This window comes from Astyanax mexicanus, chromosome 12 (assembly GCF_023375975.1).
Source record: "Astyanax mexicanus isolate ESR-SI-001 chromosome 12, AstMex3_surface, whole genome shotgun sequence".
Classification (NCBI taxonomy): Eukaryota; Metazoa; Chordata; class Actinopteri; order Characiformes; family Acestrorhamphidae; genus Astyanax; species Astyanax mexicanus.
In genome coordinates, this window is record NC_064419.1 from 26,445,857 (window position 1) to 26,466,406 (window position 20,550).

The following is a 20,550-nucleotide window of genomic DNA, read 5'->3' on the forward strand; positions in this document are numbered from 1 at the left end:
TTCTATTCCACTAACTGGAAGTAAAGTACTTATATAGGAAGGCGAGAAACAGGCATGCGAATAACATGACCAATCCAATCCTGAGTTGGTTTGGGGCAATGGTGGCATTGATGGTAGAAATGCTGTTGCCTCCTCCAGGATGCTGTTGTTGGTGCGTTGGTCCTCCCAGCAAATCTTCAGCATTTGAAGAGGCATCTTTGATGCTTTTAAATGCCTACTGTATGTGGTCAGGCTTCTACAGAAGGGTGGGAGGCACCACTGCTTTATAGGCCAGGATTTTGCACTTTGCTTGGAGGTCTTGGTTCTCAAAGACTTTCTCCCTTAGCCTTAAGAAAACCCTACTGGCACAGCAGGTCTGTCAATGACAGGTTTTGATGACAGTATGCTGCTGAGATATTGGAAGTGGTTTACATTTTCTTACGGATATGTATGGGGACAAGACAGCCACACTGATATTTGATCGATAATTGATCAAGAATTTGAGCCGTACTTCAGCTACAGCCTCAGCCAACATCTAACTCCAAACTTGACCATCTGTCCAGTTAAATATTTAACTTCTTTTTGTGCTACCAAACTATTACCCTGTTCATATATAATATAACAGGTGTTACCCTTCTCTGACAAACATATCTTTTGCCAAATGAATCATTTTACACTCTGTATTCTACTTCCAGTATCTCTTGAGAGACACAGTTGTGTTCACTTTCCTGACTCAATTCAGCAGTGCCCATCTGTTGACAGGTCTGAACTGTTGGAGTTTAAATAACAGTTGACAGAGTAGTTGATATGAATCCCTTAGAGAAACGATCCACGTCCTTTTGAGCAACTCAATTTGTGTGACACCCACATGTCCCCTTCTCCTGAGGCATGCCAGTCCTTCAGGTGTAAATGTCGTGGAAAATAGGTGTGACTTTCACCACTGGGACCCACCCTGGGATCTTCTTGGCTGAATGTCCGTTGCCCACCCAGTTCCTAATTGGTGCCAGAGAGAGAATAAGGCAAAGTTTTCCTCTAAATTTAGAAAGTCAGTCGAACTATAGGCCTCAAAATTTATTTTCTACCTCTGAGGAAAGTGTAGCATTGCTTTGTAATGCTCTTGGTGAACACTATTTTAACAGTGCAGCACACTCACTCAGTTATGTTTATACATACATTTTTGGCAGATATAAGGCTTTTCCAGGTCGACTTACCAAAGTATCTTTTTTTTTACTCAGAAGATATTCATAGCTAGTGTAAATAGGCTGGAGTCCAAATTAATCTCAGGTTTATATGGCCAAATGCAGAAGTCAGTACTGATGCCTAGATACAAAAGATGGACAATACTTAACAGCTAGATACAAACACTACACTGCTCCTGAATGTCAAAAAAAATAAAAGCAATTCTTGAGTAAGAAGAAAGAAGTGCTGATTTAAGGATGAATTCAGCATGTGACACTTATTTCTGACATCTAGGGGTAATTTGTTCCAGAGAATGAAAAGTTATTTGCTTGCTTTCCATACATCTTAAGAGATGATGGGTGAAGCTGAGCCATATTTGAAGCTTGATGGGCTTTTTGGTAATGGTGCAGATTTAGGCTTAACTATTCCCCTTATGTACGGAGATGCCGGGCCATTTTTAGGTGTGTAGGTCAGTATCAGGATTCTGAATTTGATAGGTGGCAGCTACAGGAAGCCAGTGAAGAAACTGCAGCAGAGTATTTATATGGCTGAATTTATTAATGATTGACAATTGACAAATCTTGCCACCACTTTCTAGACCAGTTGCAAGTATCTGATAGGATGCATAGGGAGCCCAGCCAGGATGGAGTTACCGTGTTCAGGCCTTGAGTCAGAAATCACAAATTGTGGTTTGCCCAAATTTGTGGTTTGGTGAATTTTGGTTTAACACGCACAAAAAACTTCATTAAATGCTTTCATCATAATCTACATTGGTTGTGTCTTCCTATACTTGAAACTGATTGGTTTGTTCAGTATGATGCCTTTTCAGGTGTTGTGGAGAATGCTGCCTCCTTGCCAACTTCCTTTAATTTATGTTTATAAACAAGCATTCATTTACAGTTACAGTAGATACAAGCATCCTTAATAATAATAATATGTTGTGCCCATATAACCGTGTTTCATGCTTTTGCACAACACTGGTTTCTTTTTTTCTTCTATTTATTACTAATGACGATAGCCTACCTTAACTTTCTGTATTGTAACCAGAAGTCCAAGCCAAATAAAAATTAATTTGATCAAAAAAAAAGATTCCACAAAATAAAAACCATAGAGGTAATCTTAAAGCCTGGTTTTTGCTCATGATAACAGTATTTCAGTGTCAGAAGCCACATAAGCAAGACTTCATTCCTTTTTTTTAGCTATAATATCTCCATAGCATCAGTTCAAAACTGATGAAAAAGTAAGCTTCAGAGTGCTTCTACTGTCTTCACCATGCTTTTAAAGTGTGCAAAAACGCAGCAACAGAGCCACGCGCCATCTTTTGCAGCCTTCCCGTATTCACAGCCACATTACCATCGTTCTGACCTGTACCGCTCCGTGACCTTACACTGTGTGATTCTCTAACAGCGCTGTTCTGTCCAAACCCTTTTGGCTCTGCCCTTTCGCTGCTGCGCTGCGCGATGTTAAAATACACAAGTGCAAAAGGGCGAGGAACGTTCTGTGAAAGGGGGTGAGTAAGAATAACGCAACTAGACCAAGTGGGAAAGCGGAGAGCGCGCTCGGCTCTCCAAATACTGTTGACTACCTGTTGTCATGGCAACGCAGCTCCGGAATCCGCAGGCTATGCAACTCTTCGGCTTTTCTAAATAAAGCTTCCTCGTACTTTCGAGAGTAATTGTTGCAAATGAAGCAGTGCGGATGCTTCGCCGCTCGTCAACTTTGACAGAGGCTGTGCACTGTGGCTGTCTGCCTCAAGGCCACTTTATCGTACATCTGACTCCTGCAAAGTAATAAAGTCATTGACAGACAGCGGCATCTATACATATTTATACGCTCACCAGCTGTTACGCTTAAATTTCCTTTTATGCACACTGTTCTTTTGTCTCGGCTTGTCCGGGTTTTTTTTTTTTTTTGTGCAGACATTTGTTGTTTTCTCCTAACGTTGCCATTTTCAGTTTCATAATCTATTGAGTTGTGTTCACGTTGCTTTACAAATCTCTTTGATGCATTACATTAATTTTTTTTTACAAACAATCTAAAAGTGATTGATTTTGATCAGAATGGTTATGTCGATTTACTCTGCATGGGCTGCACAAATGATTCTTGGGGTCAGCCTCCCCAGCACGACGGACGTCTACACCTCCAGGTGCAGGAAAAGAACCACATGCATCAGGAAGGATCCCACCCACCCAGCACACTCACTTTTTGTTCCCCTCCCCTCAGGCAGGAGGCTGCGGAGCATCAAATGCAAAACAACGAGACTGAGAAACTGCTTCATTCCAGAAGCTGTAAGACTCTTAAACTCCACCTAGCCACTACCATACTGCACTGTCAATTTATAAAGACATTTTCATATTTAAAACAGCACTGACACCTATTATGTGTACACATACTATGTGTATTTATCTTGTTATCTGTTTTACTATTATGTATATTTTTATTTTATTTTATTTTATCTTATCTCACATAGGGGTGGGCGAAATGGCCCTAAATTAATATCATGGTACTTCATGGTATTTTTGCGATAACAATACACTCTTGCAACAAAATGAAAATTACATTTTATTATTGCATACAAATTGCACAACCCTAACTGAGATATAAAAAAATACAAGAATTTTATCAGATTTGTAACATAAGTCAAATGATCCAGAATGTCATTATACTAATAATGCACTTCATATATCTCCATACATCCAGGATTAAAATAAAATGAATAACGCTGCACAGATATAATCTGTCCCTAGTAGATATATAATGGGAAATAAGAACAGTGTGATTTTTTCTTTTGCTGAACAGTAAAAAAGTAGAACCCTGGTGTAGTACCCTGAAATTTTCCATGTCTCACGAAACACTGCATTGACCTGCAGAATATGCATGTAGGACCTTTTTAACCCTTGTGTGGTGTTCGGGTCTGTGGGACCCGTTTTCATTTTTCATCAAATGATACCAAAAAAAGTTTTTTTCTAACTCAAACCCATTGGCATTGGCTAAATTTTTGTGAAAAACATATCAAAACACATTTTCGATAAACACACACTGTACACCCCCCCTCCCCCCACCAACCATTTATATTACATACAGTATGTTTGGCCAAGGGCTAATAAACATTGCTTCATTTGTACATTTGAAACTAAACAAATTTTCTACTCATATCTTGAGTTTAATTCATTTTCTTTTACATTTTATTAAAAAACTAATAAAAAAAAGAGTAGCACTTTTTGAAAGAAATGTAACATAAGAAAGGTAAAGGGCAAATATTAACCATGTAAGCTGTTTATATTGCTTGCAATTTAGGTGAAGCAAGCATGTGTAAAGCATTTAAATGTAAAATTGCTTAATTTTGCTTGTAACAAAGTAAACAAAATAACAATAACAAGTAACAAAAATATGAACACAAGGGTTAATTAAATGTTTATGTGATCTATTAATATGGACCATATTATATTCAAGCCAGATGCTCCAGTCACTATTATTACCACCCACTGCGCCGTCCACTTTGTTGTACACTGTGTGTGTGTCTCTGTCTCTGGCATTTTAGTGCAGCAAATTATTTAACTAGGCCTGTCACAATAAGATTTTTTTGTGGACAATATGTTGTTTCAGAAAATGTTATGATAAACTGTAAATATTGTAATTTTATATGCTTTTAAATGTACTCAAAAATAATTAAATCAATTCAATTATACCCTTTTAAAGTCAACAAAATATAAATTAAATATAGATTTGCACATATAAAACAGACATTTTTTTCTGTGTTTATAGAGTGACAGTTACTGAAGCACTGATCATTGCATGACTGACTAAAATACTGTTCATATACAGCTCTGGTTAAAATTAAGAGAGAGCTTCAGTTTCTGAATCCTTTTTTCTGATTCTGCTATTTATAGGTATATGTTTGACTACATTGTTGTTTTATTCTATAAACTAGAGACATATATATATAACTATGAATCGCCAGGACCTGATATGGGGGGGGGGGTATACCAAAACAAGAGAGCACAGTTGGTGGGTATTTTCTCTCTGGGTGAAAAAATGGCACTCTCATCACTCATCACTCCCACTGTGATGCTGGCTGGCACAGGTGTCTGATAGCTGCTTTATTGGAGCTTGGGGATCTGGTGATTTCCTCTAATTGAGTTCACTGTCTAGTGATGCGACATTGGCGGCAGTTTGAAAAGAGGTGGTGGCTGACTTCACATGTATCCGAAGAGGCATGATCTTGTTCTCAGCTTCTTAGTGTGATAGGGGGTGGTAGGTCCTAGTGAGTGAGTGGTATGGTTAATTGGTAAATCTAAATTGGAGAGAAACTGTACAGATAGATAGGTAGGTGAATACATAAATTAATTAATGACTATTTGAATAAATACATTAATGAATGTCAGTACCAGACTTTTGAGCACTAATTTACAGTGTAAAGGTAAGACAAATCAGGAAAGGTGTAACGTATTGAAAAAACATTAAACAAACATTTAAGAATATGTCACATTTACACACATTATGATTGGCTGTAGCAAGCTTACTTTACAACACAGAGGAAAAATACTGTGATTATTTTCAGACTTTAACTGTATTAGAACGACCAGTATTTATTTTGTCCCCTACTCTGCAGTACTAGTTGCAGCCTGTAGGAGGCAGTGCTAAGTGCTGAGTTTAGGACAGCTCAAAGGTGTCCCACTCGGCTCAGCGTGATCAACGTAGCGGAGTGCTGAAACTCCCTCTAAAACCATGTGAATGGTATTTAACACAGGGGACTTCCCACTGTTCCTGGGGTTCGGGCTCCACTTTAACTGGGTTTTGAGTGCAACCGTCCAGCAGCATTTTTCTTCCAGGTTTGAACCTCCTACTCTGAGAAATCAGCCTCATTAAGCAAACATCCACTGGGCTATTTACAGGGAGGCACTGGTGAGCGGGAGCTGCAAAGAATATGGGTTTTAACCATGACAAATATAGGAGTGCCCTTTGGGGAAGAGGCTGTAAAAAACTGTTCAACTCTTAGCGAGCGCTGCATGAATCCTTGTTTCTAGGCAACAGGAAGTTAATATACAATTAATAATATGGGAATTTGCCATTCTGAAATCCAATCACTGGCTTAATTTGCCTGGGAATTGGCTTTGTCTCAGGATATTAAATATTGCAGATCCCAGCCGGGGCCAGGGCTGACACGTTTAAGCCTGGCTTGGTTGAGAAGCGAAAACGGCGGCTGAATTTGAGCCCGGGGCTGAGCTCCTGTGAGCCGAGCTTTTGAGCCCCTTGGGTGACAAATGAGAGAGAGCGAGCTTCAATGGCTCCCCTGGCCCTCATTGTTATAATTCAGTGTGGTAGAACATGAGACCTTCTGTGCATTATGTGCTGTGTGGAACGGTTATCTTAATATATTCTCTCTCTCTCTCTCTCTCTGCATCTGTAGGGCAAAGGGCTGAGGGCAGGAGACGTTAAAGGCAGTGTACTGTCTGGTGAGTGATGCTGGAATCTAACACTGAGCCTGTAATCTATTCACTGGGAATAAGGTTGTTAAATGGGACTCACAGTGACTTAAGAGTAAACGTCTGTAAAACAATGCTGGCTGGTTAATAGGGCCGTTTTTTATTTGATTTGCTTTATTTTTTAATCTAATAACATTATTTAATTTAATAATAAATAAAAAAAATAAATAAAAAATGTCTCACTTTTCTTAAAAAATTTCCTCTGGAGCTGCCTGACCACCATTGTAAATGAGAATAAGTTTTTAATGACTCACTTAGTTAAAATTAGAGTTAAAACATAAATACATAAAGGTGCATCTAAAGCTACATTCACACAGCAGGTAAAAGTGGCCCAAATCCGACACAGATTTGTTGTAAATGTGTAAATTACGATTTGTGCCATTTCTACAATGTACAACAATATGCTACATATGCAGTTTACAGCATGTACTCTGTCTTAACAGGAAGATCAGAATTAATGTGACTTTTACATCAATGGCAAGGAAAAGAAGGCTGTGATGAGAAGAAAAATTGGACACCAGTGGTAATTAAGGGTTTATTTGGGGTATTGTTTCTGTTCCAGTAAAATTGATATACTCCTGTAACAACTGCTTAGTGTTTTTAATGAAATTAAGAATCAGATACAGAATCAGAGGAAAACGAAAACTTAAAATGTATCAAAGTAGTGTCCATGAGTGACATATATCCCCTTTTTAAAGTAACCTAGAACTCTGTGTAGCGCCTGTGATTCTGGCTAGAATGAAACCGAATCTTCACGTGAAGCATCATGTGTACAGTGCAAAATGTTTTTACAAATTTAATTTGGGCTACTTTCACCTGTTGTGTCAACATAGCCTAAAATAAAATATTTAATCTGAATGTGGTAAATTAAGCTGAACTACATTTAAAAAATGCTTGATTTTCCAAGGCATTTATTTATAATCTTTGTGAGGGCAGATATTTACACCCCTACTGGTTAATGTCATGTGACGCAGGTCTGGGACTTTTTCTCTTCTGTTTGTAGATTACACTCGTCCCACACCACCCCAACACACTGGGTTCCACCGCTACCAGTTCCTCCTCTACGAACAACCCACAGATCAGGTCCTTACTCTCAGTGAGCAAGAGAAGAAGTCACTTGGTAAGTAAAAAGGCCAAGACAAACTCTCTCACAGGTAAATTGTATGGTCAGAAGTCACAATAGATTTGAGTAGTAAAAAAAATATGTGTTATATAAAAATACATTGCAAAAAATGATTGCAACAAGATTTTTTTATTTTAAAATCTGGCTAAGGTACACATACAGTGACATGCCAAATGGGATAGCAGTATGTACATCGGTCATGAAGTGTAACCCCCCTAGGAATAGACTGGGAACGCTCACACATGCATTAGTATATGTCTTGTAAGTGCAGTTTAACACTCACCAGGGTGCTCATGGCAAGTCGACTTGAATTATCAAAGTTTGAGCGAGGCCTGATAGTAGGGGTGGGCGATATAGCCCTAAAAAACATCACAATATTTCATGGTATTTTAGAGATAACTATATTCTTGCCGATATTACAAAACACTAAATTAAAAAAATGATTTCAAGAATACACTACTGCAAAAAAAATGAAAATTACAATTTATTGCATACGATATATGGCACACACCTAACTGAGATATTAAAAAATACAAGAATTTTATCAAATTTGTAACAGAAGTCAGTGATCCAGAATGTCATACTAAAAATGCACTCTGTAGATCTCCATATATCCAGGATTAAAGGAAAATAAATGATACTGGACAGATAAAGTCTGTCTCTAGTAGATATATAATGGGAAATGAGAACAGTGGGAATATTTCTTTTTCTAAAAAACAGCAAAAAAGTTGTACCCTGATGTGATAATGAAGGGTGGGTGATATGGCCCAATATTTTAAGGTACAATATCGTTCACGATCTTTAATAATGTTGGCGATATTATTGCGTACAATACAATATGGCGCACCCCTACCTGATAGTGATTACCAGATGTACCAGACATTCCATTTCTGCTATTAAGTTGTGCAAACATTAACATTATTGATTTAAAGTGTCATAAAAATCTCAATCTTTGGAGCCAATATTGAGTGTAGCACTGAAACTCTGCTTTGTCACAATTTAAATATGACTAAATTATAAATAAAATATAAATAATATATATAAAAAAATAATAATAATATATAAGTTTTAATCTCTTATATGTTTCAGTTTCAAAAAATTAAGTCAAAATTCAGGACCATATTAGTGTTCATGGCGTTGCCCATATACATAGAGTGGCTCACAACACGAAACACTCACACAGTTTTGTACAATGCTTTCTCTCTCTCTCTCTTACACACACACACACACAGCCACCTGTTTGAAATTGACCTGAAAATATCTCCATCTTACCTTTCAACATAACATGTAATTAGCTGTACAACATGCAATGCCAACTACCACCGAGCTAGACACTGCCATTTCCACCACGCACTTATTATAAATAATTACACTATAATTTAGCATTTATACCTGATTGATTGATCACATTGAAATAAACACAGAGTTGAAAGTCTAACAAAAGTATCCAGCGATAGTCTGTACTGTGCGTTATACTGTATGTGCAAACACTCACCAAGTATTTAATCAGCCATTATAAAGTCAGAAATAATACAAAGAAACTGATGACAGAAAATGATATCAGTGTCATACAGTATTATATGCTGTAAAGGTGACTTATCGTGTGTGGTGTACTATTTTAAATTGATTACCTAATCACCATTACTGACTTACAGTCAAAGACTACATGTTTAATGAGAACATAAACTGTAATTAATCAATCAGTCAATCTTCCATTTGATTCTATTCCTGTCTACACAGTAAAAAGGTATGCTTGTTTTTGGGTTTTGCCAACAATAAGAAATCTCTGTATTTCTTTCTCTTTTTTCAATACCTTTTTTCCAAATTGTAACCAAAACATACAAATATTTATATATAATACGCATATTGCTTTATGCATTTCAGTTTTAAGAGTTCTTTTTGAAAAATGTCAGCATTACATTGACAAAATTAAAGTAAATTATATAAGTAGTGTTAATCACTTAAAATGTATTATGCTGCTTGTTTCCTGTATTATTGAAGGGTGGAGAGGTGAAAAGGTGGAAAGGTGTAGTGTGGGTTAGGTCAAGTAGACTAGATACTTTTCACTGTATTATAATACAGACAGAGCGAGAGAGAGAGAAGGGGACAGACAGAGACTGAGCGAATGAGAGAGAAAGAGAGAGTGAGAGAGAGGGACAGACAGAGACCGAGCAAATGAGAGAGAAAGGGAGAGAGTGAGATACAGAGTGAGTGAGAGAGAAAAAGAGAGAGTGAGATACAGAGTGAGTGAGAGAGAGGGACAGACAGAGACTGAGCGAATGAGAGAGAAAGAGAGAGTGAGAGAGAGGGACAGACAGAGACCGAGCAAATGAGAGAGAAAGGGAGAGAGTGAGATACAGAGTGAGTGAGAGAGAAAAAGAGAGAGTGAGATACAGAGTGAGTGAGAGAGAGGGACAGACAGAGACTGAGCGAATGAGAGAGAAAGAGAGAGTGAGAGAGAGGGACAGACAGAGCGAGTAAGAGAAAGGGACAGACAGAGACCGAGTGAATGAGAGAGAAAGGAAGAGTGAGCACCTGAGATTTTAGCACAGCGGCGGTGTGTCTTGCATACACACATTGCTATGTGTCCAAATGTTTGTGGACATTCCGTCTAATGAATAAAATCAGCTATTTTAAGTTGAATATTTTACTAGTCCTCCTCTTACACAATAATAATAGTTAAGTCAAAATATTATTATTAATAATATTATATCCTTGTTTCTGTACTCATTGTCCATTTTCATCTCTGCTTACCATATAGGAGAACTTTGCAGCTCTAAACTTACAGGTTGTAGTCATTCTGTTTCCTTCTTTATTATCCTCTTTTTCAATCGTCAGGACCCCACAGGACCACCTGCTGGAGTTTTTAAACACTGTGTTCACTCACTGTCCACTCTATTAGAAACTGCTATCTAGCTGTTCCATCTTGTAGATAAAGTAAAGTCAAAGACAGAATGAATCTGAATCTGCTGCTGCACAGTTAGTGCTGCTCATCCACTTGCTATATCCATCAGCTACATCAGTGCTCACAGGACGCTTGTTGCCTGAAGGACAATCTAATACTTTTTGAGATGAGTTGAGTTGTATTAATCAAAAAAAGTAAAGTATACTCTCAAGGCTCCGACATGAAAGCTTCCCAGATCCCACTGAAGTGTGATTGTTTTCTCACTTCCTGTTCCACTCACTCTCCTTATGCTCCCCCCCCCCCCCCCCCCCGGTGTGAGGTCTGTGGCCCAGTCTGAAGTAGGGGTGTATGCTCCTGTCTGTTCCACTCAGCACTGCTGCCACTGACTGTTTCAGATATCTGAGTGAGTCCTTAATTCACCAGTGGAGGCCCACTGTCAGACACACCCCACACTCTGTATGAAGTTCTGACAGCCTTGTCAGCAGACAATCCTGCTCTATTAATGTGAAGGCTGTTTGATGTAGGATAGAAGTGTGGAAGCAGAATGTGCTTTGACACGTTTTTTTTTTTTGTTTGTTTGTTTGCTTACATTTTTATTGCAATAAACCTTTTGGAAATTAGTTTTTTTTGTCATTAATCTGAATATTTCGCTAGTGGACTACTGCTGTTGGCCCTTTCCAGACTGGGTAATAACACTGTAGTGACACTACACTGCTTGAAAGTTTAAGAACTTTTAGAAATGTCTATTTCTGCATAAATAACAGGACTCATGAACATTAGCCGAAGTGAGAGAGGCCTTCAGTTGTTTAGAAGTTAGTCTGGGGTCCTTTGTGACCTTGCTGCCTATTACACGCCATGCTCCTGGAGTGAACTTTTTTTGACAATGGTCTTAAATTTCCTTCATTTGTACACAATCTGTCTGAGTGTGGGTTGGTGGAGTCCAAACTCTTTAAAGATGGTTTTGTTAACTTTTTAAGCCTGATGTGCTTCCACTGCTCTTTTTCTGAACTTCTCAGAACTCTCCTTTGTTTGTACATGATGATGTTTGTGCTTTATCTAATTATTCTAATTTTACCTTCAAACTAACTGCTAATGCTAGAGGTTCACACACTTTTGCCCCTTACAAATATGTAATATTGGATAATTTTCCTCAATAAATAAATTACCATGTATAATATTTTTGTCTCTTTAGGATGTTCTAGGTGCTTAGGTATGCCTCCTGGGTGCTGTATGGGTAGCCTATATGGGTAGCCTATTGAGTTATGTAAGATTTAAGGTGGGCTGTAATTATGGAGCCCATTTGGGAAGCCCAATCAGAGCCAATGCCCACCTTAAAACCACCTAACAATGCCTCACATGGGAATGATGGCTGGGTGGTAATTAGTGCTCTCCTCCAAGCATGTTGAGATGTTCAATGATGTTGCTTTAGTGGAAGTTGAAACATGTGGCTATGTGACCAGAAGTAAACATATACTAACATTGACTCTCCAGATAAGGCATTAAATGATAGGAAGAATTGTACCTAGTGGATGGGAATTGTGGAAATTGTGGGAATTATAAAAAGCTTGAACTTAACTAAACTGCCCAAGGAAGAAATCCTGTTTGTGAGTCCTGGTCTTCTGTAAGTGTGATTGAAGTTTTATCCACTGTGCTCCACTTTAACAAATTTGAATTGAACAGAAATGTCCATGTCTGGTCACTATCTGTGCTAGTGCATATGCACACATTGGGGTACATTGTCAGCTGTAATCTATTCTAATTTCGTAATTGTTTTCTTTTTCCAGCTTCTAATGTAAACTGTACTCCTTTTCCTGTCCAAAGCTTGGGAAATACTATTGCAAAAATACATAAACCCACAACATATATCAACATCTGTTCCATTTCTAAAAATGTAGGTTTACCCCTGGACTTCGTTTTATTGTTGTTTCTTTTATATCTATAGAAAAAGTTTGATTAGCACTCATAATACTCCTCCACCCTCCAGTGACCTTTGGCTTTATGGTGAACACCCAGACGTTTTGCCAAACTCTTCCTCTTCCTCTCTCGCTCACTTGTCAGGAAATTAAATTAAAGTTTTTTTTTAATCCACTGAGATAGTCACTGTTAATTTGATCATTTTTGTCAATTGAAGAAAAGAAGGAAATGATCTGATGTCCTTGATAGCCCCAAAGACATCCAAAAATAAGTGGAAAAAATAAGGGAAAGTGTACATGTATACTGTACAAAGTTTATTTTGGGATTTTCTTTTAATGCAAAGTAAGAAGAAAGAAAATAATGTGTATGCCTGAAAAAAATAAATTCCAACTACGAACTTACTTTAGAAATAAAAGTGTACACCTATTTGTAGTTTTCATTTAAATCGTAGTTTAAATAATTAAACTGTTATTAAAAAAATGTGTGCTAATAATGAAATAAACATACAAGATATATGTTATTTCCAGGATGCAAAGACGTTAGGATCATTTTTGTCATGATATATTTTAACTATTAATATTTATTTGCATTTTCCCTAACATTGGGCCGTGTTCATAGAAGTTACAAAATGTTGCTGAACAAATATTATCGATTAGGGTTGCACCTACCAGTTATTTTTTACTGATTAATCTATCTCTTATTTCAACTTGCTCTATGCAGAAATCCTCACCTGAATCCCAAATTACACATATTTACACTTTAATTACTATATTATTGAATGCACTTCTCACTTCTTTTGGTGTTAATCTTTTTAAACACCCTGTTTAGTGCAGAACTGTGTGGTTTGGTACACACCCCCTGTTCTCAGTGGATGAGGCCATCTTTGCAGCGCATTGACTCATGTTATACAAATCTGTAATCATTGACATTGAATACATTGATAAGTTGAAACACACACACACTTTGATCTTTGTTTCCTCAGACATGAAAAGCATGATGTTCTACTAAGCAGAAAGTCCTCATTTTAAGGCAGCAGGATGTAGCATGCATTGAGAAAAATGCCCATGGCATCAGATACTGCACTTGCTACATTTGACGAGTTATTCATAGCAGGACATTCCCAAAACACATGTAGACACATTCTTGTTGCTCCAGAAATATTTCTACAGTACTCGCGAATCAACTTAAAACAGTTTCAAGTGTAAGATGTGTACATCAGAATGCAGCAGCACGTCTGTTCACTGCTTATTGAGCTCCATTGGCTACCAGTTGATGCTCGCATCAAATTCAAAACTCTTACAATCGCCTACAAGGTGATGACAGTACAGGCTCCTTCCTACCTGCACTCGCTCCTGAAGGCTTACACTACCTCCCGGCCGCTGCGCTCCTCCAATGAACATCGCCTCGCTTTACCAAACACAATCCACACAAAGCAATCCAGACTGTTCTCATACAGAGTTCCCCAATGGTGGAACAAACTACCTTCCACTACCAGATCAGGAGAATCTCTCGCTATCTTTAATAAACTCCTGAAGACAGAGCCCTTCAAAGAGCATTTACTCTCCTAACACCTCTAACACACTAACTACTTCTAACCTCATCTCCTTCTTCCCCTCCTTCACTCCTCTATCCCACTATTTCCATTCGACCTCCTTTAAGCCCTATCTAAAGATGTTTTACTATGTTTAACTTCTATTACTTTTGTACTTGACTATTGTAAATCGCTTTGGACAAAAGTGTCTGCCAAATGTAATGTAAAAAAAAACATCAGTCTAAAAATTAATGCATTTCTAACAATTCAGAGGCAGGATGCAAATGCAAGGCAGTCTTTTTATTTGTAGCCATTACAAAACAAAAACGAACTGAAATAACTAAGACAAAGAAACAATTTTACAGCCCTAATTGTAATAATTTTCTTTTTATTCAAAACATAATAAAGTGAGAGAATATTGGGCCTTCTCTGAAAACCTTTGAAGGTCCTAGGGTTCTCCATTGGGGATATTAGAACATTAGTTAGTATCTGACAGTATTTAAAAATAATCTTAGGAGTGTGGTCCACCTTTACTAACACTAAGACAAAAAAAACCCTACAAAATAAATAAAGGACTATAAGTTGGTGTGACATGGACAAACACCACACTGGATGGACATTGTGCCTGGTAGCTCTTGCTGCCCAGGCGTCTGCTCAGGACAGTGCTGGGGACCTGGCCTTGTTACTCCACCGCTAATGACAATACAGTATTATTACAAAAAAAATTTAAGAAATAAAAGAGGCATCAGTTTAAATGCTAGGGGCCTGTGAGGCCACTAAGTACTTTGCAACATGGATGGAGAATTAATCTCTTTTATATTAGCAATAAGTGAGTTTTTTCTTTGTTCTGTGCACATGGTAGTGGTCGTGTTTCACTTTAACTATTAGCTATACTTCAAACAATTGTCTATCCACAAACTTTCAATGATATTTGGGTTAAATAAGGGCCATGGTGAAACCATCTTGATTTTATTCTGCCTGTAGAGACACAATTTTCCTTCTATATTCTGCTTTGTTGTATGAAATGTGATATTTGCTTTCAGAATTTGCTGGTATTTAAATAAATAAAAAAAAATCCTCCACCATTAAAATGTTGCCAACACCACCGACTGCAACAAAACCCTAAAGCATGAACAGGTGTAGAGAGTAAATTCTGCCTTCTCATTTCTTCAAACATTCATTTACTAATTGTGGCCAAAACATATTATTTGAATGTCAGCGATCAGCAGGACTTTTCAGGAAATGTGATAAACCTCAGATTTCTCAAAGCTTCAAGTTGAACCATTATTGTCATTGGAGTAATCTTACATACTGAAATATAAATGTCCAACAAAATAAGCCTTTTTCTTTGCAGCTGCTCAGGTGAGTGTCATCATTGTGGCTTGTCTTCCGACTCTTGGATCAAACACAATTGGTTTATCTTCTCCAGGCCGTAACTAAGACATACGCAGTTGTGGAAGTCCTGTCATGTAATGAGTATATATGGAGATTAGTGCTTGTCATCTGCGTGTGGTCAGTGACCACACATCTTTTATGTTGCTTTGACATTAATTGTTTAATTGATCTGATTGGAGCGTTTGGAGCCTTCAGCTGTGGGTGTGGAGTCTTCTAATGATCATGTTCCACTTCCCCAATGCTGACTTCAACACACACTCTGTCTCTGTCCCGGTCACTGTGTGTGTATTTAATGTCTGTTTCGGACATAATGGTCAATTTCCATTTCCCCTCAACTCAATTTCAGCTCCAGCACTGACGCGCTCCTAGCTTTGATCTGCCGTCCACACAGACGCCGAGAGGTGAAGTACAGGCCTGGCGCCCAGACTACAGGGCAGTGTCTGTGAGTGTGCATGTGGACGTAGGAAGTGAAATGTGGGTCAGTGGATGGACAGTGACAGCTGGTGGTTACGTAAGTGCCAGTGGGGGGCACGGAGGCGGGCCGTGTTCAGTAGACACGAGAGGACGTGTTGGTGGGGAATCCCTCCACTCCTCCACAGTGCCTCTATCGCGAGTGCGTTAGCGTCTGTCTCAGTGCCAGGGGTTCCACAGGCCGTGGGCATGGGCGGGCGGAGGTGGCAAAAAGAACACGAAGGCCCGTGTCCTCTTTGAAGCCAGCTGGAACTGTGTCTTACAGCCCATCTCTCTCTCTCTCTCTTTCTGTGTCTCTGTCTCTCTCTGTTTTTCTCGTTCTCTCTATGTACACTGTGTCCAAATCTTTTTGGACACCCATTCTAAAATGCATTCTGACACATTTCTGACACAGATGTGCAAATACACATGCACATCTTGTCTTGTTCTTGTATAGAAGTATTGCTAATAGAATAAGACTCTCTGGTGCAAATAATTCTGATATGAACCTATTGACACCATGCTCAAAGCCAAGCGCCGAATAAAAAAGATCAATTGGCTATTTATATGTATTTCATACAAAATATGCAAATCGATGGAGATAATTTTGAGAGGCAGTCAAAACTTTTTAAAAGTTATGGATTACAGCAGCTTTGTGTAAGGCTTACTGTAGCTACTTCTTGGACAAGGTGAAGCTACAGTTCCTTGATTAACCGATAGATATAACTACAGAGCTGGTCCATGGCTGCAGCCAGTGTTGTTCCCTTCATTGTGTGCACAAGCTAGGTTTGGTTTAAGCTCTATGTATTTGTAGAATGTATGAGACTAACCAGATATCCCCCCCCCCCCCCCCCTTGAAAGTGCATCTTTCAGCCAAAGATTTATAGTGAGTAGCTTTTAGCACAGCAACACAGCAGAGCTAACAAACGTCTGTAACCATTTATAACAGTAAACAGTGCTGAACATATTTAACCACAGCCAAATGTACAGCAGCAGCTGTCGGAAAGCACAAATGGAAGCAAAAGAAAAGTGCATTTCATCGTGAGAGAAGGCACGGCACATACAGAAGCACTGCATGATGATGCATTGCTAAGTTTGCCTGGAAAGATTAATGTTGCATGTGCCCTCACCCTACTCTAATAATCCTAATAAACTAATGATCCTACTCTTATAATGACCTCCAACACTAAGTTGTAAAGCAGTGGAATTATTTTTATCAAGATGCATTCATTACTTTTGGGAAGAATTGGGCAGATGGTATTCACAGGTGCTGTGAAGATCATTAAAAATCCTGACAATTACATGAATGCAATCAAATCTTTACGGCAATGATCCAAAATCTAGAAGAAAGTCTTTCTTAAAGGTTAAATAGTAGGATAAAGACTTTTTAATACCTTTGATTTAGGAAGGACCAATGGCCAAAAATTCTCTCTACTGTTCTACTGTTAATAGCTCCAAATAAACAAGTGCAGGATATGACCCCAAATTAAATTCCTCAGCTAAAACACACACACATACTTGCACAGCTTGAGGAAATGGTTTATTCACCAGAGAATTTGTTAATTGCTGATCTTTTGGCAACAACATTTTGCTAGCAATGTCTCATTTGTTTCAATGTTGTCATGTAGTCATTTCACAAACTTTTTTCAAGAATTTAACTAACGACTAGTGACTTAACGAATTTAAGTCACTGCTGTGCTAAAAATGACCCACTTCCTAAATAATACCTGCTCTTTGGGTGTCTGAACACTAAAGAACAGAATGGAAGAACAGTAAAATAAGCTATATGAAGAGTAAAGTGTGCTGAGAAACAGAAGGACTACTGCCTGCAGTTGTAGAACTACAATGTCATCTTTTGCCATCAATTACTTTATTTTATAATGTTTTTAAATTATTTTATAATTATTTTTTAATGTGGTTATTAAAATAGGTGGTGAGTGTAATGTCTGTAGTTTTAGTACTACAGGGTGTTTCTATAATCCGTGGAGATGATGAGATGGACAGGGGGTGTAGAAATAGGAGGTCATAATATTCTGATGTGACTCTGTATATGCGTAGTAAGCTTAATCTATTCACAACCTCGGAACATTTTTACCATGAGAAGAATATACTCAGTAATTTTTATAAACTGTCTGGATCAGCATGTAATACATTTTTAATTAAAAGTTTGCCATAACATTTTACCGTGTTTATTCTTCTTATATAGCTCTGAAAAAAGGAGACCATTTCAGTTTCTAAATCAGTTTCTCTGATTTTGCTATTTATAGGTATATATTTGAGTAAAATTAACATTTTTGTTTTATTTTATAAACTATGGACAACATTTCTCCCAAATTCTAAATAAAAATATTGTAATTTAGAGCATTTATTTGCAGAAAATAAGAAATGGTTGAAATAACAAAAAAGACGCAGAGCTTTCAGACCTCAAATAATGCAAAGAAAACAAGTTCATATTCATAAAGTTTTTTAGTTCAGAAATCAATATTTGGTGGATTAACCCTGGTTTTTACTCACAGTTTTCCTGCATCTTGGCCTGTTTTCCTCCACCAGTCTTACACACTGCTTTTGAATAACTTTATGCCACTCCTGGTGCAAAAATGAAAGCAGTTCAGCTTAGTTTGATGGCTTGTGATCATCCATCTTCCTCTTGATTATATTCCAGAGGTTTTTAATAAGAAAAATCAAAGAAACTTGTCATTTTTAAGTGATCTTTAATTTTTTTCCAGAGCTGAATAATATTTGTTTCAGTTTTTAAGCAAGTGAAACTGTTTTCAGTCTGTAGGTGAAACGAACACAGCCTGTACATTGCCTTGATGAACCCACAGCATTTGCACTGCAGCTCTGAGCTTGCAGCTGAGCCGCTGTTAGATGTTGTCAGAGTCAAATGTTGAAATAATGCGGGTCTTTGAAGTGTAAGCACTTCAAAAGGAGGCGTTTAGCCCATAATCAGACTTGCACATCTCAAAGTCAGCACTTTTCCACTTTAGGAGCAGAGAATCCCAGAGACGTCATTAGTTCAGGAGCTGTAGTCTGTTCAGAATGAGTCATTTCTCAGTGAGAACTAAATGCATGGTAAGATATTTCAGCTGTGCACATATTAAATGATTAAGAATACTCAACAAAGAGTCTACTGATTTGTGTACAAGAGATAAATGGCACTTGTTAATGTCATGGAAATTTGTCATGTAAACTCTAAATGTATTCAAAAATTCCTGAGATCATTGGCAAAAAAAAAAAATACAATCGTCATATTCTCGCACTCATATGATATTTTTCAGAAGCCTTAATTGGCCCAAAGTATTTTATGTGCCACCAGTTCATTCAAGTTCCAGTAGTTTCACTCTGAGCCTCAGACATCTGTACTCCTTTCCTACTCCACATCCACAGCACACTGGTCCTGCGAGCTCAGCAGCAGGGACTATGCTGTAATTGAAGCTATTAGCAGCAGTGCAGTGTGGTAATGGGCAGATCGGAGACTCCCTCCCACCCACTGATTCAGCCATTAATCAAAAGCACTGCAGCCAGGGCCAAACCTGGCTCTATCACACAGCCCAGCGGCCTCATCCCAATACTCCACCCGGAGCTCATGTACTCTGTGCCTTTGCTGCTTCTGTGGTCTCGTTGACTAATTGCCTTATGTTGGGGAAAGGGAGGGTCCTGTCTGGTTGAAATTTCTGTCATAGTTAAAGCAGCTGTTGAGGCTGAGTTGTCGTCTGGACATGGCAAGATGTTTAATCTCACAGTACCAATGAAGTTCCAGTTTGTTTTTAAAGTAACATTTGCATTCAGTTGACTCACATTCTGTAAGTAAATTCAGGAGTTAAAAATGTAAAGGATTCAAAAACTTAAATAACTTGTTATTGTGTCTACCATCTAAGAATTTGCTCTGTGATATGTTGCTCTCTGTAGCATCATGCCAAGAAAATGGCACAGCCCACTGCCGCAAACGCGCCCACTTATCCAATCCTCATACTTGCACTATCGTGGTTTCAAATAACTATTGTCTGACAGGTGGGCATGCCACGATAACTGTTTTTGTTTGGACAATATATTGTTTCGGAAATAATTTCAATAAACAATACTATTGTCCTTTAAAATTTTGTTTTATGCCTCTGATATAACTGGGATTAGGACATCATTTTTAACCTACTGTAAAAAAAAACTTTTTTGCTGCTCAATACAAAACAAAACTGTTCAAATTTTACTAACAGAGAAGATCGTATGCATTAATTAGGGATGGGCCAAAATATAATAGTAAATATATTAAAACCAAATGAAAAGAAAGACAAACAATAACATATCCATCCTTTTAACAAATGTTTAATTTTGGTCCATTTCAGACAAAAATGTTACATTTTTTGCATTCCTACTCAATTTAATTTCTTTTTTTTTTCTAATAATTAATTATTTTTTGATGATGCAATATATATTGCAAAAAGACAAAGTATTGCAATGTCAGTTTTGGCCAATATCGTACACAAGCATGAATGTCATGGCACCAACTTTTTTTATAAAGCTGAATTGCTGTACAATATTGAATCTTTAAAAGAACAAAAACAAGAATTTGGTGACAAAAGTCATGGGATAG

At 37.8% G+C, this 20,550-nt stretch overlaps 1 protein-coding gene across 1 annotated transcript in view; it reads left to right on the forward strand.

The window, feature by feature from the left end:
- The window catches only part of LOC103035165 (phosphatidylethanolamine-binding protein 4), a 118,215-nt gene that overhangs the window by 87,377 nt on the left and 10,288 nt on the right, over positions 1–20,550 (forward strand). Inside the window, exons 5-6 of the mRNA XM_007235480.3 lie at positions 6,569–6,614; positions 7,648–7,764. Of these exons, the coding sequence (XP_007235542.3) occupies positions 6,569–6,614; positions 7,648–7,764 (163 nt within the window). The remainder of the gene's footprint in view (positions 1–6,568; positions 6,615–7,647; positions 7,765–20,550) is intronic.